The following is a 14,958-nucleotide window of genomic DNA, read 5'->3' on the forward strand; positions in this document are numbered from 1 at the left end:
TATGATTATTGATTGTCTGAGATCATTTTTATCTGTATTTCTGCATCACATGTTTTTGCTATTTTACCTGATACTTCCTACCGAAGCAGACCACAGGTAAAGCCCTGGGCCATCTCTTTGTTTGCACCTTAGGGCAGATCATTGTGTCACCCAATAGGTCTGTAAGTCCCCACAACTAACCATACATATGCAAACGCAGACCCACAGATAAAAATCTCCACATTCGATTTAACAGTCCAGCCCTTGATCACTGAGAGGTGAAAATTCCCCTCTGTAGAGGGGGAATCAAATATCCAGTTTACTATCATACAGGTCTGCGTAATAATTCTTAATTCTTAATTTATAGTTGCCAACTAATCCATGATGTAAACCATGTAGTTTAGTCTGTATTCTGAGTGCTCAGAAGGATCTATATACTGTTTAGTCTCTTTCACGTTTGTACAAATTATTATTATATCTATTATATCCCTGGTGTTCATTTTATTTAATTGACTTTTATTGATTTATTTCTAATCAGTCAATGGATTTCTTCGAATTTGGAAAATCAATCTATTAGATGGTGGGGTAGGGGTAAAGAGAGGCTCAAATGCAGAAATTTGTTGTGATATTTCACAATTGTTTTAAGTAAAATAAAAGTTAGTTCAAAAAACCCCAAGACTAGAACCTATAAATCCACACACTTGGTCACTTTAAAAAGAGGCTAGTAAAACTTTAAAACTTGTCACTTTATTGTATCAAGTATTGCATACCTGTTTTGTTTTACCTCATAGTAGTACATTGCAGTGTTTATCTTACAACACTGTCTATCTTTACATTCAGTATGACACTGCATTGTTGTGGCCCACGACTATTTAAGTTGTCCACTATCAAGTTGACTCGCTGTCATCATTGTTTGCATTTTAGTTTGTCTTACTTTTATGTAAATACTTTTATATTACTTATACTACACTACTTCTTTCCATTTCCAATTTTTTAAATCTTGTCTTTTAAATGTTTGTAATTACTCTTTAAATTCAGTTTTTAAGTACTGTTTTATTTTAATCACTACTTTGCCCTTATTTTTACGTATTATATATATAGTTGAGTTGGCTCTTGGACTAAGAATCTCATTACAGGTAATAATGCTTGCATTGTTAAGTATTTGACAATAAACTTCAAACTATAAGTACATAGACCTAGTTATGAGTGCTGTCATTACAAAGCTATTGAACTTTGTAATCTTAAAAATGTAAAAGAAAAACCTTACATTTTGAAATGAAAAAGTTGTGCAACATGTAGATTAAAATTAAATATTAAGACCTGTTCTCATTCATGTGACAAAACAATTGAACTTTGAAAGATGACCTCTGGTCATAGTTCAAAGGACAATGTCTCAGATAATGAGTTAGGATTAGAGGTGAAGCTCTGAAATCTCTCTCGGAAATGTGATTGTGTTTTTGTGAAGGTAGCACCATCTCATGGTGACACACTGCAATTGAATAAATGAGCATGTTTACAGTTGAAATTGAAAACACGCCCTGTAAGGACACATGGGGGGGGGGGGATTCCAGCCGGCTGGAAGCAGCCTGGTGGTTGGCTGGAAACTGGCTGGAAGCTGGTAGCAATTCGGCTGAACCGGCTGGGACAGCCCTCTTCAAGTGGCTCCTACTGTACAGTTAGATGGGCGGTACCAATCGTGTGGCCGACATGATTCTGGCCCCCAGGCCTTCTCAGAAAATCTGTCTGACGTGTGCAAAGGGGCTTCTCTGACACATAGTTATATAGCAGTTGAGGGGCTAACCCCACCACGGGTACAACAAACATATTAAATGGATATTTTTACCGCATCTCAAAAATGTTATTTCTGTTTCTATCGTAAAATACAAGTGTATGTCAATATCAAACAAAAGTTGAGTTTCATATATGTTTGATTCAAGAAATACAGTTGAAACAAGGACCGCATGCGCCATCTCACTTTTTATATATCCTGTCCACAGAGGGTCTGAGGAGATGACTGGCGACATCAATGATTCCATCGACTTTGTCCTACTGAACTTTGCCGAGATGAACAAGCTATGGGTGCGCATGCAGCACCAGGGTCATAGCCGCGACCGTGAGAAGAGGGAGAAGGAGAGGCAGGAGCTGCGCATCCTGGTCGGAACCAACCTTGTTCGCCTCAGCCAGCTGGAGGGAGTCAACGTGGAGAAATACAAACAGGTGTGCGGCATTTCCACAGGCCCTCAAACCATTTCTCACTTATTCAGGAGAAGTGCAGATAATAAAGCATCTTTGGCCTTAATTATCAGTTCCTGAAGTGTCACTTGAACCTAAGATGATAACTTTTATTCTGGAGGGCTATGAATACCTTATAGTACGTCATTTAGCAGACGCTTTTGTCCAAAGTGACTTACAATATGAACACTATTGTATCCAAAGCTTAGTGCATTGGATTATGTATGTGCTGTTTCATTCGCTCTATGGCTGGTTTTGGGCCTTGGATTAGATTACTCGCCTATTTGTTATTAAAGCATTTAGCCATCTATTAAATGGAAGCTCTCAAGGGCTTACTTAACAGCAGTTGAACTTCAAAGCGTCATGAATCATGTGAGGGTACTAGTCAACTTTTCTTCCTCCCACTAGAAGCTGTTTTCCAACTTATCTTGCCAGAGTCCCGTATTCTATCCACCGTACGAAGCTTAAATTAGCAATTGGTAGCAATGAAGTGCTAATGGAAGTCATGACATCCTCCTCTACGACCCCAAACAGAACCAAGACCACTCTCACCTCTCAAGCCTCTGAGCTACCGTGTCCTGAAATTGACAGAAGTAATGAAATGCTACATTGAATTAATGACAAAAATTCAAGTAAATAATTTCAAGTTAAACAGATATGTATCCCTTGCAAGCGGTTTTAAATTATTTGGAAAATCTCACACATTTTGAGAAGGTTTGTACTGCAAGTCAAGCATTCCTTGGCTGTAGCTTACTTGTGTGGCTCATGTTTTATCATTAAGTCAAACGTCTGTGTTCGTTTTAAAACAATGTTAGAAATGTTGCAATAAATATAATTTGGGTTCCACTGCGAAGCAGGGAACCCAAATTATATTTCCCGGCCCGTGGACCACCCGGAAGTTAAATGGCTGGAGAGCCAGGTACCACCTGGAGCCACTGCGGTAGGGCGTGGTCCGAATCACCCTAGGAGGTAATAGCAGAGGGAACCAACTGCCCACTTGATCGGCAAACACACCTTTTCCACTGTGCACACCTGACTCCTGCTCTGAGAGCTTGCGGCTGAGGTACAGCACCAGTTGCTCGGTCCCCTCCGAGACTGGGGACCAAGACTGCGCCCAGCCCTCTGTCTGACACAATGGTCTGCAGACAGAAAGGGAGAGAGAAGTTTGGGTTAAACAGCACTGGCTTCCCACAGAGCTGACTTTACCCTCCCAAACACCTGCTTTAATTTCTCTAACCACTGGATCGGATCAGCAGCAGCCTTTCGAGTTAATTCAGACAAGGGGCTGGTTAGCTCCAGCCCCTTGTCTGGGGACAAACCTATAATAGCCGGCTAGCCCCAAGAACTGCTTCACCTCCTTCTTGGTCTTGGGTCTCGGCGTGTTTACGACTGCAGCAGTTTTATCAAGCTGGGGTCGGACTAGGCCTTCACCCAAGTGGTACCCCAGATACCGTACCTCCCTCTGTCCCACGGCACACTTCTCTGGGTTGGCGGTGAGCCCAACCCACCTCAGGGACTCAAGCACTGCGCCCAGATGTCGCTGTGAATGATTACGTCGTCTACGTAGATAGTTTCTAAAAGGTGGCAACCCGAAACAGAAGTGTGCTGAAGTGGTCCAAGCCGAATGGAGTGGAGAATGCCGATTTTTCCTTGGACTCCTGAGACAAGGGACTCTGCCAGTAGCCCTTGGTTAAATCCAGTCGTGAAGAAACAAGCCATACCTAACCGGTCGAGAAGTTCATCGACCCGGGGCATCGGGTAGGTGTCGAACTATGAGACCGCGCCCCCTGCATGGACTACCCCTTTGGTAGTAAGACGCCCCCCCCCTCCATTCATTTAAGAGGTTTAGGTGATAAATCTCTGTCGCCCCCTGCCTGTCAGACTGTTTGACCTCATAATTGATCTCACCAACCTACACAAAAGGCCCTTGCCACTTCGCAAGCAATTTAGAGCTGGACGTAGGGAGCAACACTAACACCTTGTCTCCCGGTGCAAATTGTCTGAGCCAAGACCCCCTGTAGTATAAGAGGCGCTGACGTTCCTGAGCAAATTCTCCCGTGATAACGGCCGAATCTGCGCGTGTAACTTTGCTCTCAGGTCCATAACATACTGTATAATTGGGTCTCGCACCCTCCGGGGTCTCCTGCCAAAGAGGAGTTCAAAGGGAGGAAATCCCATGGAGGTCTGGGGAACCTCCCGCACCGCAAACAACAGGGCGTCCAACCACTATCGTCGTGAAAAAACTTTTGAATAATTTTTTTCAGTGTTTTATTAAAGCGCTCCACCAGGCTGTCAGTCTGGGGATGGTAAATACTGGTCCGAATTGAGCAGACGCCCAGTAACTCCTAAAGTTCTTGAAAGTGTACGTGACATAAAGGTAGTGCCTTTGGTCGGTCAGGATTTCCTTTGGAATCCCGACTCGGGAGATGACTTGAAACAGCACCTGCACCACACTTTTGGCCGTAATACTACGCAGGCGCACTGCTCCGGGGTACCGGGTTGCATAATCCACTAGGACTAATACAAGAAACTATACCCGCGGGCACTGCGGTCTAAAGGCGCGATGAGGTCCATACCGAGTCTTTCGAACGGGACTTGAACTAAGGGGAGTGGCCTCAACAGCGGATTCACGACTAACTGGCACTCAGGACAAGCAGCGCACCATTTACGCACATCTGCCCAAATGTGTGGCCAATAGAAGCGGGCCATTATCCGCCGTCGTGTTTTTTTGTCACCGGCCATTGGGTTATGGTGAGCCGCCTGGAAGAGCATTTCCCGGCGGCACTAGGGCATCAGCAACTGGGTTATCTCCTGTCTGTCACGGCTCACTCAATATAAGCCTTGTCGCCTTACTTGGTAGGCTACAAGGGTAGGCCCCTTCCCGATCGGGGGATGGGTCCGGAAGGCCGGTGACCTGGACCACCTAGCCAAGATCCATCCGGGGGCAGTACCGGCAGTTGTGGCCGGGCCGCCTGCAGTGCCCGCACTGCAGGCTCACTGCCCAGACATTTGCACAGCTCCCTTATTTCCCGCGCCAGTGATGCCCTGGCGTGACGCGAGACAGAGGGGACAGCACAGAAAGGGGAGAGAGCGTCCTGCGGCACCACAGGACCCGGCTGGGGGTTGTTGTCTCCCGAAGTCCGTGGGTGCGGTGGAGCCCTAGCCGTTCCCCTCAGAGGCCAATCAGCGCTGCGTGGGCGCTGACTCGGCCGATTTGAGGAAGCTTGGCGGTTGTGGGGACCGGGAAAGGGAACCATGCTGTCATCTGCAGCTGGTGCTTGACCACGGCCCTTGGTCCACCACATCCTCTCTCCAAAATTGAAGAAGATCCGAAAGACACAAACAACAATAATGATACTATGTGCATTGATGATATTGAAAATGCCGATTTAAGTTCAGTAGATGAAAAAATATTGATGGAACATGGAATGTTTATGGACACATCTTTACAACCAGTAGATATTGTACAGGAAGTATAAGACCAGCACTTTGATGACATTTTGTCTCTAGCACCAGCAGAAGGGAATGGTTATAACACCGCGTTCAAAATTATTATGCAAATTATATTTTTCTCAGATTTTCCTAAATATATATTTTTTTTATTTTATAAACCCTTATCAGTGGCACAACGGGGAAATTCGCAATTTCTCTGCATTTACCCATCCTAGTTTCTTACATATCTAGGAGCACTGGGTTGCCATGTGTAGGCCCCCAGGGAGCAGTTAGGGAACCCCCTAACAAGTGTCTTGCTCAAGGACACATCAACATGCTACCAGGAGGAGCCTGGGATCGAACCGCCAATTTTCCGCTTACTACCCTTACTACCGTTAGGGTATAATTTGAATGTTTTTGAACAAACCTCCCAATGATAACAGTATTTTTTTCCAAAACCCAAAATGCACTGTTCCAAATTATTATGCACAATAGAGTTTCAAAACATTTTATAGGTTGTAAAGAACTGAAAATGGTCATTTGTTGAATTTGCAGAATTAGAAGGTAATTTACTGAAATCAAAAGCTATTTCAATCAAAAACATCTTAACAGGCCAAGTTACATGTTAACATAGCACCCATTCTTTGATATCACCTTCACAATTCTTGCATCCATTGAACTTCTGAGTTTTTGGAGAGTTTCTGTTTGAATTTCTTTGTAGCATGTCAGAATAACCTCCCAGAGCTGCTGTTTTGTTGCGAACTGCCTTCCACCCTCATAGATCTTTTGCTTGAGGATGCTCCAAAGGTTCTCAATAGGGGAGGATGGGGGCCACACCATGAGTTTCTCTCCTTTTATGCCCATAGCAGCAAATGACAGAGGTATTCTTTGCAGCATGAGATGGTGCATTGTTATGTATGAAGATGATTTTGCTATGGAAGGCACGGTTCTTCTTTTTGTACCTTGGAAGAAAGTGGTCAGAAACTATATACTTTGCAGAGGTAATTTTCACACCTTCAGGGACCCTAAAGGGGCCTACCAGCTCCCTCCCCATGATTCCGGCCCAAAACATGACTCCGCCACCTCCTTGCTGACGTCGCAGCCTTGTTGGGACATGGTGGCCATCCACTAACCATCCACTACTCCATCTATCTGGATCATCCAGGGTTGCACGGCACTCATGAGTAAACAAGACTGTTTGAAAATTAGTCTTCATGTATTTCTGGGCCCACTGCAACCGTTTCTGCTTGTGAGCATGGGTTAGGGTTGACCGAATAGTAGGTTTATGCACAACTGCAAGCCTCTGGAAGATCCTACACTTTGAGATTCGCGGGACTCCAGAGGCATCAACAGCTTCAAATACCTGTTTGCTGCTTTGTAATGGCATTTTAGCAGCTACTCCCTTAATCCGATGAATTTTTCTGCACAAATCCGTCTGTGCTCTGAATCAGCCACAAATCTCTTCACAGTACGATGTTCACGCTTGTTGATGTTTTTGTACCTTGTCCAAGACATTGCACTATGAAAATTGAATAATTGTAATTTGTGCTACATTGCACAGATATCGGAAAACTGTAAAACGTATTTAACACGACTAAACTGGACCCTGTGTAATGCTGCCTGCAACTTTATTTATGATTAATTTTTATTTATTTCTTTTCATTTATTTTTCTCCTGTATTTTGTCAAATAACATATCCATACATTGGTAACTTTTTTTCCATTTCAACGCACACGTAGTTGAGGCCACACATAACCTGGCCACAAACAATGGCACTGATTGGCCTATAGTGGGCGATACAGGATGCATTCTGAGTCAAAGGGTCATTGCTGCCACCACATGCGCATACGCATGAATATAGTTTGAGAAAAGCAAAGGGGTTGGTCAAAAATTGGCGAAATAATTAGGCAACCGATTTGCTGTAAAGTCATGACATAGTAATAAATCCACTTGCAATTTTCCAGGGCAACCAGAAACATGATGGTAAGCATGTTTACCAAGTGCCGTGGTGATATCTTGATGTTTGAGGAAATTGCTAATAAAATGTTTCTGGTGGGCAAAATACATGCCTGTGTGAGTGTGGCTTTAGAACCTGTATTGTGAAAGCGGAACCTGAAAGTAGTGCATTGGCATTGGCATCAAGAGCAACTAGATACAGCCAAAATGGCGGACATCCGCAGGAGGCACGTCTGCAGTTCACAAGAAGTCATATGACATCAGCAGCGGAAGTTATTTGTTTTGAGTCGTTCGTGAACGATTAATTCATTTCGAAAGAATCTTCTCAGTGAACGACACTGAATCATCAGCCAAAAGGATTTGTTCATTTGAGTCTTCGCCTTCCGCCAAAATCCAATGCTAGAAGTTGTTCACAAACTAATCAGTAAACTAAGAACTGGCAAAAATAGTTAAGAACTGTTACATGCATGATTCCACCTACACTTGGCAACATTGATTTAAGTCGAAGTAAAATCTTTGTCAGGGTAAGTTGTTCATTAAAAAATTTAATTTTTGGTTTTTATTTTAGATAGTTTGGATTTAAATGCGGTATTGAATTTAAAACGGGGCGCAAGATTTAATTGTCAAAAAGAGGATGATTCCGTGTTTTACGGGACGAGTGGCTACCAAAATCATGACACAGTAATAGATCCACTTGAGATTTGTCAGAGCAGCCAGAAACATGATGGTAAACATGTCTACCAAGTGCCATGGTGGTATCTTGAAATTTGAAGTTCACACCATTTAGAATTTTTTGAAAAACCATCAAAAGTCTTCTTCTCAAAAACCGTACGCTACTTCCGAATCACACGGAATTTGCGGGACAGGTCCACAGGATACGCATGAACATAGTTTGATAAAAGCTAAGGGATTGGGATTGGTCAAACACTGTCGAAGCTCGAGCCGCAGCTTGCCGCAGGCGCTGGATGTTGCAGCTTGTGCGTTCAAATAATTTAAAGTAAATGTGTACCTGATTCAATGAAATGATACATTTTACAATATGTCTATTTGATTTTCTACTTGAGAGGGCAGGACAGAAACCGGCAGCTTGTGAGAAAGGCCGCTACGTGCTCCATAAGACTAGTTAACATTACGGATATGATTTGGATTGTGATATCAAAAGATAAGATAATAATGTTAAACAGAATACAAGTTCAAGAGATTACAATGCTGTGATATGAGTAAAAATAGGAAATAAGTCAGATTAGACAATGTACAGAGCGTATACAGAGGAGAAGACACAATTGCAGACAATAGTGTTGTAAAGTTTGTCTCTTTTCAGTGAGCCAGATGATCCTGCTCACTGAAAAAAGACAGCTCTTATGGCTCCCAAGCATTTTTTTAACTATGAAATTGTATGAAATATTTTGTTTATACACCATTTCATTACCGAAAAGACCATTATAATGGTTTAATGTGTGGACTCAAAGTTACTTATTGAGAAACAAGTGTTTTTCTTTACAAATCAAGACTCTCAAGTCTTACATGGCATAGCTGTCAGTGCTTAAAGAAAAGAAAAACCCTTATGTTTAAATCGAAAGTCAAATTGAATAGTGGTTTTGGAGAATCGTGCCACCCCTTATATTTATAGACCTTCCAAAATGAAGGAGTTCGTTTGCACCTTAATTTTGAGCAATAGAAGCTGGAATAATGGAAACTGAATAATGAATGTGTTGAATGTGTTGCATTTTTTGTTTCATTCATTTATATTTTACATGTTTTTGTAACCTATTTAAATTCAGTATACAAATATGTATTTTAATATTTTTGCTGTTCTTGATGGGCACATATGGCTCTGTGGGTTTCAGTTATTGTCTTCCTTCATCTGTTCCAGATCGTGCTGCCTGGTGTGCTGGAGCAGGTAGTGAACTGTAGAGACTCACTTGCTCAGGAGTATCTCATGGAGTGCATCATTCAGGTACATGTTGACCTTCATGCTACCTGCAACGCAGCCATTTTCATACCGCTCGGCACGGTTGGATGCAATTTGCAACATTTTTAGTGTTGGTAGCAATGAAATGGCGGGGGATGCTTGCATAATTGCAAATTGGCGAGAAGAAATGTTTTGAATAAGTGAGTTTTTGTTTGCGTTCCACGATAATGTCGCCGGGCTACTTAACAGTTTTCCCCAACTTTCATGCAGTTTGTTTGCATAGCTATGCTAGTCACATAGCGATGTAGCCAAGCAGAACGTTTCGGTAACATCCACTCTGTGTCTGGACTTAATTTGCAAGGACAGACATTCGTTTTGAATTGGACCATTTTATTCATAAATGTGCCATGATTTCACAATTTGACAAAATTATGCATAAATGTTGCAGGCACTGGACACGAATGCAAGCTCTCACAAGTAATGCAGCGATTGGTTGAATTTCTGTTAATTTTTGCGTGAATTCCTGGAGGGACTTTCTAACTTTCCACAATACTGCTCTCAGACACGGATCATTTGAATATTTAATGGGGCCCTACAGGATTGAAATAAAAAATAAAAATCTTGAAGGATAGGTTGTTTTTTTCTCAATCCACACACTGAGATGTTAATTGTTTTGAATTAATTATAGTTCATTAATTGTAGTGCACAGACCACAGTTTGACCGATAGCTTTAATATTGAGAGAGCAAAATTTATGTTATAAACTTGCACTGCTTAAGTGCAGTTTGTCCAATTTTGAGTCTACAGTACTGCAAGTATAACCTTATTTTTTACATGCATGAATCAACATTAAGTATAAACTAAAGATTTGTTTATTGACAAACTGTTGAAAATGCAACAAATGCATTTTGTTTTGCATTAATGTCTGAATGTACAGATTGCCCATATTGACATGCTAGTGCGGCACTTCAGTATTCTAAAGATAATGATTCCAACCCTCTCTGTCACGGGTAGCGGGAAAATGTATGTGCGGCTCTAGTTTAAGAAGATGTTTTTAATGGGTTGCAGCAACCGTAAATATCCAAAAATTGTAGATATGGTTTGGTATTCAGGGCAACAAAAATAAATTTCAGACTTCTTGCCTGATAGCAACACACTGAACATAGATGGAACAATTTCCCCCTACTGCGACTCCTCTAATTGACGCTTCCACATTCCATACTGCCTCAGGTCTTCCCCGATGAGTTCCACCTCCAGACCCTCAACCCCTTCCTGCGCTCGTGTGCCGAGTTGCACCAGCACGTCAACGTCAAAAACATCATCATCGCTCTAATAGACAGGTAAAGGCCTGTCAGTTTACCTATTTGTCTTTGTGTATGAATTGTGCAATATAAATGAAGTTGGCTTCCCTTGCCTTACCAGTATCTAAAAGTATGATTCAAAAGTCTTTAGCATGTGAATTGCATGTGATTAAGCTTTTGATATTAGTGGTAAACGTTTTGGTCATATTAACAAATTATCCTGGCTCCAGTCTCCACAAGGTTTGTGGTAATGATTTTTGTGCTCTGTGCTTCAGATTGGCCCTGTTTGCTCACCGAGAAGACGGCCCTGGCATTCCAGCTGAAATAAAACTGTTTGACATCTTCTCCCAGCAAGTGGCCACGGTTATTCAGGTATCCTTACATATTCATTGGGCACCTCAAGTCAAAATGTATCTTACAGTGAATCTTTAAAAGTTTTGCATTCCACTGTGCCTGTTTTTGAATACAATGTTATACTGCTTCGGTGTCAAGGCACACAGGGAGACGGCATTATGCCCCCTTTGTTTGGTTCAGTGTAACAGAACAAATCGTAGTCGGAGACGGATCTTCTTTTCGGCAATATTGCGGGATCTCTGTATAAAAGTGGCTAGTGTTTTCTGTGAAAAAGGGGCTCAGCTGTTGAAATAAGTGAATTAAGCTTGAGCACTTACAAAAATTGTCTCGCCTGGGGGAAAATACACAGACCATACCAAGCTAGAGTAATGCTTCTAGGTGGAAGCTGAAAACAAACACACATGTTACGCTTCCATATACCTGCAAACATTTCCTCTGTCCACAGTCTCGCCAGGATATGCCATCGGAGGACGTTGTTTCTCTCCAGGTGTCTCTTATCAACCTGGCCATGAAGTGTTACCCCGACCGTGTCGATTACGTAGACAAAGTCCTAGAGAGCACCGTGGAGATCTTCAACAAGCTCAACCTGGAACAGTAAGCCAAATGCTGTGCTTTACATTACATTTTACATTTACATTACATTTAGTCATTTAGCAGACGCTTTTATCCAAAGCGACTTACAAGGGAGAATAACGTTCAAGCTACATTGCAACAGAGATTAGTGTAACAACAACATTCGTTTAACAATAAATACTGCAAGGTGGTGCTAAGTGATTGTAGGTTAGGACAGGAGGTACTCACTGAAGAGCTGGGTCTTCAAGTGCTTCTTAAAGACAGAGAGGGAGGTCCCCGCTCTGGTCATTTTTGGCAGCTCGTTCCACCAACGTGGAACTACAAATGAGAATAGCCTGGATTGCCGTGGCTGTATGGCCGGCAGAGCCAGGCGACGCTCATTTGACGAGCGCAGCATCCGGGGGGCAACATGTGCTCTTACAAGAGCATTTAAGTAGGCGGGAGCATTCCCAGCAATCACTCTGTAGGCCAGCATAAGAGACTTGAACTTGATGCGGGCGGCTACAGGTAACCAGTGAAGCTCGATGAGCAGTGGAGTGACATGTGCCCTCTTTGGCTGGTTGAACACCAGTCGCGCCGCCGCATTCTGTATCATCTGTAGTGGCTTCACCGCACAGGCCGGCAAGCCTGTTAAGAGGGCGTTGCAGTAGTCGAGACGGGACATCACCAACGTTTGTACCAGCAGTTGAGTGGCATATTGGGTCAGGTACGGCCTGACTTTTCGGATGTTGAGTAGTGCGAAGTGGCAGGACCGGGAGACGGCGCAACATGGTCCGAGAATGTCAGTTGGTCATCAATAATGACACCAAGATTCCTTGCAGCCTTGGTAGGAACAAGAGATAGAGAGTCGATTTTAATATCAATGTTGTGATAAATACCTTGTTTGGCCGGGAAGACCAGCAGTTCCGTTTTTACCAGATTTAGTTGAAGATGATAATCCTTCATCCATGTGGATATGTCAGCGAGACAATCCGAGATCCGCGTCGAGACAGTAGGGTCGTCGGGCAGGAAGGACAGATAGAGTTGAGTATCATGCGCATAGCAGTGATATGAAAAGCCATGTGAGCGGATGATCGGGCCCAGTGAGGTGGTGTATATGGCAAAGAGGAGGGGTCCTAGCACCGAGCCTTGGGGCACCCCTGTGGTGAGGTTGTGAGGCACAGACAGCTGGCCTCGCCATGTCACACTGAACGAGCGCCCAGTAAGGTAAGATTCGAACCAGAAAAGTGCACTTCCCGTTATGCCCATACTTGAGAGTATGGACAGGACTATGCAATGATTGACAGTGTCAAAAGCAGCTGATAAGTCTAGCAGAATGAGAACCGAGGATTTGGCAGCAGCTCTAGCAGTTTTTAAGGCCTCTGTCACAGACAACAGGGCTGTTTCGGTGGAGTGACCACTTTTGAAGCCAGATTGAAGTGTATCAAGAAGGTTGTTTCTTGACAGGTATTCTGTAACCTGTCTAGAGACCGCCCTCTCTAAGGTTTTGGAAAGGAATGGGAGGAGAGAGACCGGCCGATAGTTTTCTACTTGATTGGGATCGAGTGAGGGTTTTTTGAGCAGTGGTGCGACCCGAGCCGCTTTGAAAGCAGAAGGGAAAGTGCCGGAAGTCAGGGAAGAATTAATCACATGTGTGATTGCCGGGGTGATAGTCGGTGATATGGCTTGAAGGAGGTTAGATGGGATCGGATCTAGCGGACAGGTAGTAGGACGGCTACATGTTAGTAGTTTAGATACCTCACTTACAGCGAGGGGGGTGAAACCAGGGAACGATGAGCCTAGGGCTGGAGAAGACAGGTTGTGAGTAAGTTGTTTAGTGAATTGGCTGCTGATGGCTGCCACTTTGTTAGTAAAAAAGGAGGCAAGGCAGTCAGCAGTGAGGTTAGTAGCTGGGGGAGGTGGTGGAGGGTAAAGCAGAGACTTGAAGGTGGCGAATAACTTACGTGTGTCTGTGGCACCGTTGATTCTATCGTTGAAGAAGGCCTTCTTGGCAGCAGTGATGCTGGAAGAGAAGGAGGACAGCAGTGTCTGGTAGCTTGCAAGATCCTCAATTGTTTTGGATTTGTGCCATTTCCTCTCGGCTGCTCTGAGATCAGTGCGCGTTGTCCCGAGGGTGTCAGTCAGCCAAGGGTGCGACTGGGTTGAACGAGCAGGTCTGGTGGATAGTGGACACAGGCTATCCAGACATGAGCTCAAGGTGGAGCAGAGGGAGTCAGTGGCATCATTAACCTGCAGAGAGGAGAAAGTGCCGTGGGGTGGAAGAGAAGAGGAGAGCACAGAGGAGAAGTGGGTGGGAGACAAGTTGCGGAGATTGCTGCGGATAGTAACCATGGGTGGGAAGGTGGGGGGTTGTTTTGGTAGCTGGACATTGAAGTGGATGAAGAAGTGGTCAGAGAGATGAAGAGGAGTGACCCATAGGTTGTCCGTGGTACAGCTCCGAGCAAGAATGAGATCAAGCTCTTTGCCAGCCTTGTGAGTCGGTGGAGTCGGGACCTGTCTTAGGTCGAACGAGCGAACCAAAGACAGGAAGTCAGCCGAGGTCGCACTGTCCAAGTGGATGTTCATGTCTCCGAGGACGAGCATGGGACATTCATGCTCAGGAATTGATGACAGCAGGGTGTCAAGCTCATGTAGGAAGTCACCTAGTTGTCCTGGTGGACGGTAGATGACGACCACATAGGCTTTCACCGGAGCAGTCACCAAGACGGCGTGATATTTAAAGGAGGCAAAGTTGTTTAAAGGCAGCAGTGGATTAAATTTCCATGTGTTGGAAATTAGCAGGCCAGTCCCACCACCACGGCCAGATGGTCTGGATGTGTGGGAGAATGTGTAGTTAGTGGAGAGTGCAGCCGGGGTTGCGCTATCTTCCGGTTTAATCCATGTCTCAGTGAGAGCAAGGAGCTCCAAGGAGAGGTAGTTGGCATGACCAGAAATGAAGTCTGCCTTGTTAACTGCAGATCGACAGTTCCACAAGCCAACAGAGAAGGAGGTCTTTGCAGAAGATGTTTGCTGCAGGGACCTGAGGTTACCCGGATTGCATCGGCGTATGGTATAACGAGGCTTTCTGGGTGACCTTGAAGTTGTAGGGATGCGGTAGTAGCACATTTTGTATGGAGTGAGAGAAAGAAGGCAGGTTTGCCTTGTTCGGTGTCCTTGCTTCGGTTGACGTGCAGAGGTAGACGTGCGTCTTTACACGAGAGCGACTACAAATGGGCCAACG

At 44.1% G+C, this 14,958-nt stretch overlaps 1 protein-coding gene across 3 annotated transcripts in view; it reads left to right on the forward strand.

Moving 5' to 3' along the window:
• vps35 (VPS35 retromer complex component) overlaps positions 1-14,958 on the forward strand; it is a 37,353-nt gene that overhangs the window by 12,172 nt on the left and 10,223 nt on the right. For all 3 annotated transcript variants that reach the window (XR_013844086.1, XM_079998111.1, XM_079998110.1), the window contains exons 6-10: positions 1,977-2,196; positions 9,473-9,556; positions 10,741-10,850; positions 11,087-11,183; positions 11,611-11,759. Coding sequence is in view for 2 of the 3 variants with exons in the window: in XM_079998111.1 (XP_079854237.1) it covers positions 1,977-2,196; positions 9,473-9,556; positions 10,741-10,850; positions 11,087-11,183; positions 11,611-11,759 (660 nt within the window). In the remaining variant the exon portion in view is untranslated. The remainder of the gene's footprint in view (positions 1-1,976; positions 2,197-9,472; positions 9,557-10,740; positions 10,851-11,086; positions 11,184-11,610; positions 11,760-14,958) is intronic.

Source organism: Zeus faber (genome assembly GCF_960531495.2).
Source record: "Zeus faber genome assembly, chromosome: 3".
NCBI lineage: Eukaryota > Metazoa > Chordata > Actinopteri > Zeiformes > Zeidae > Zeus > Zeus faber.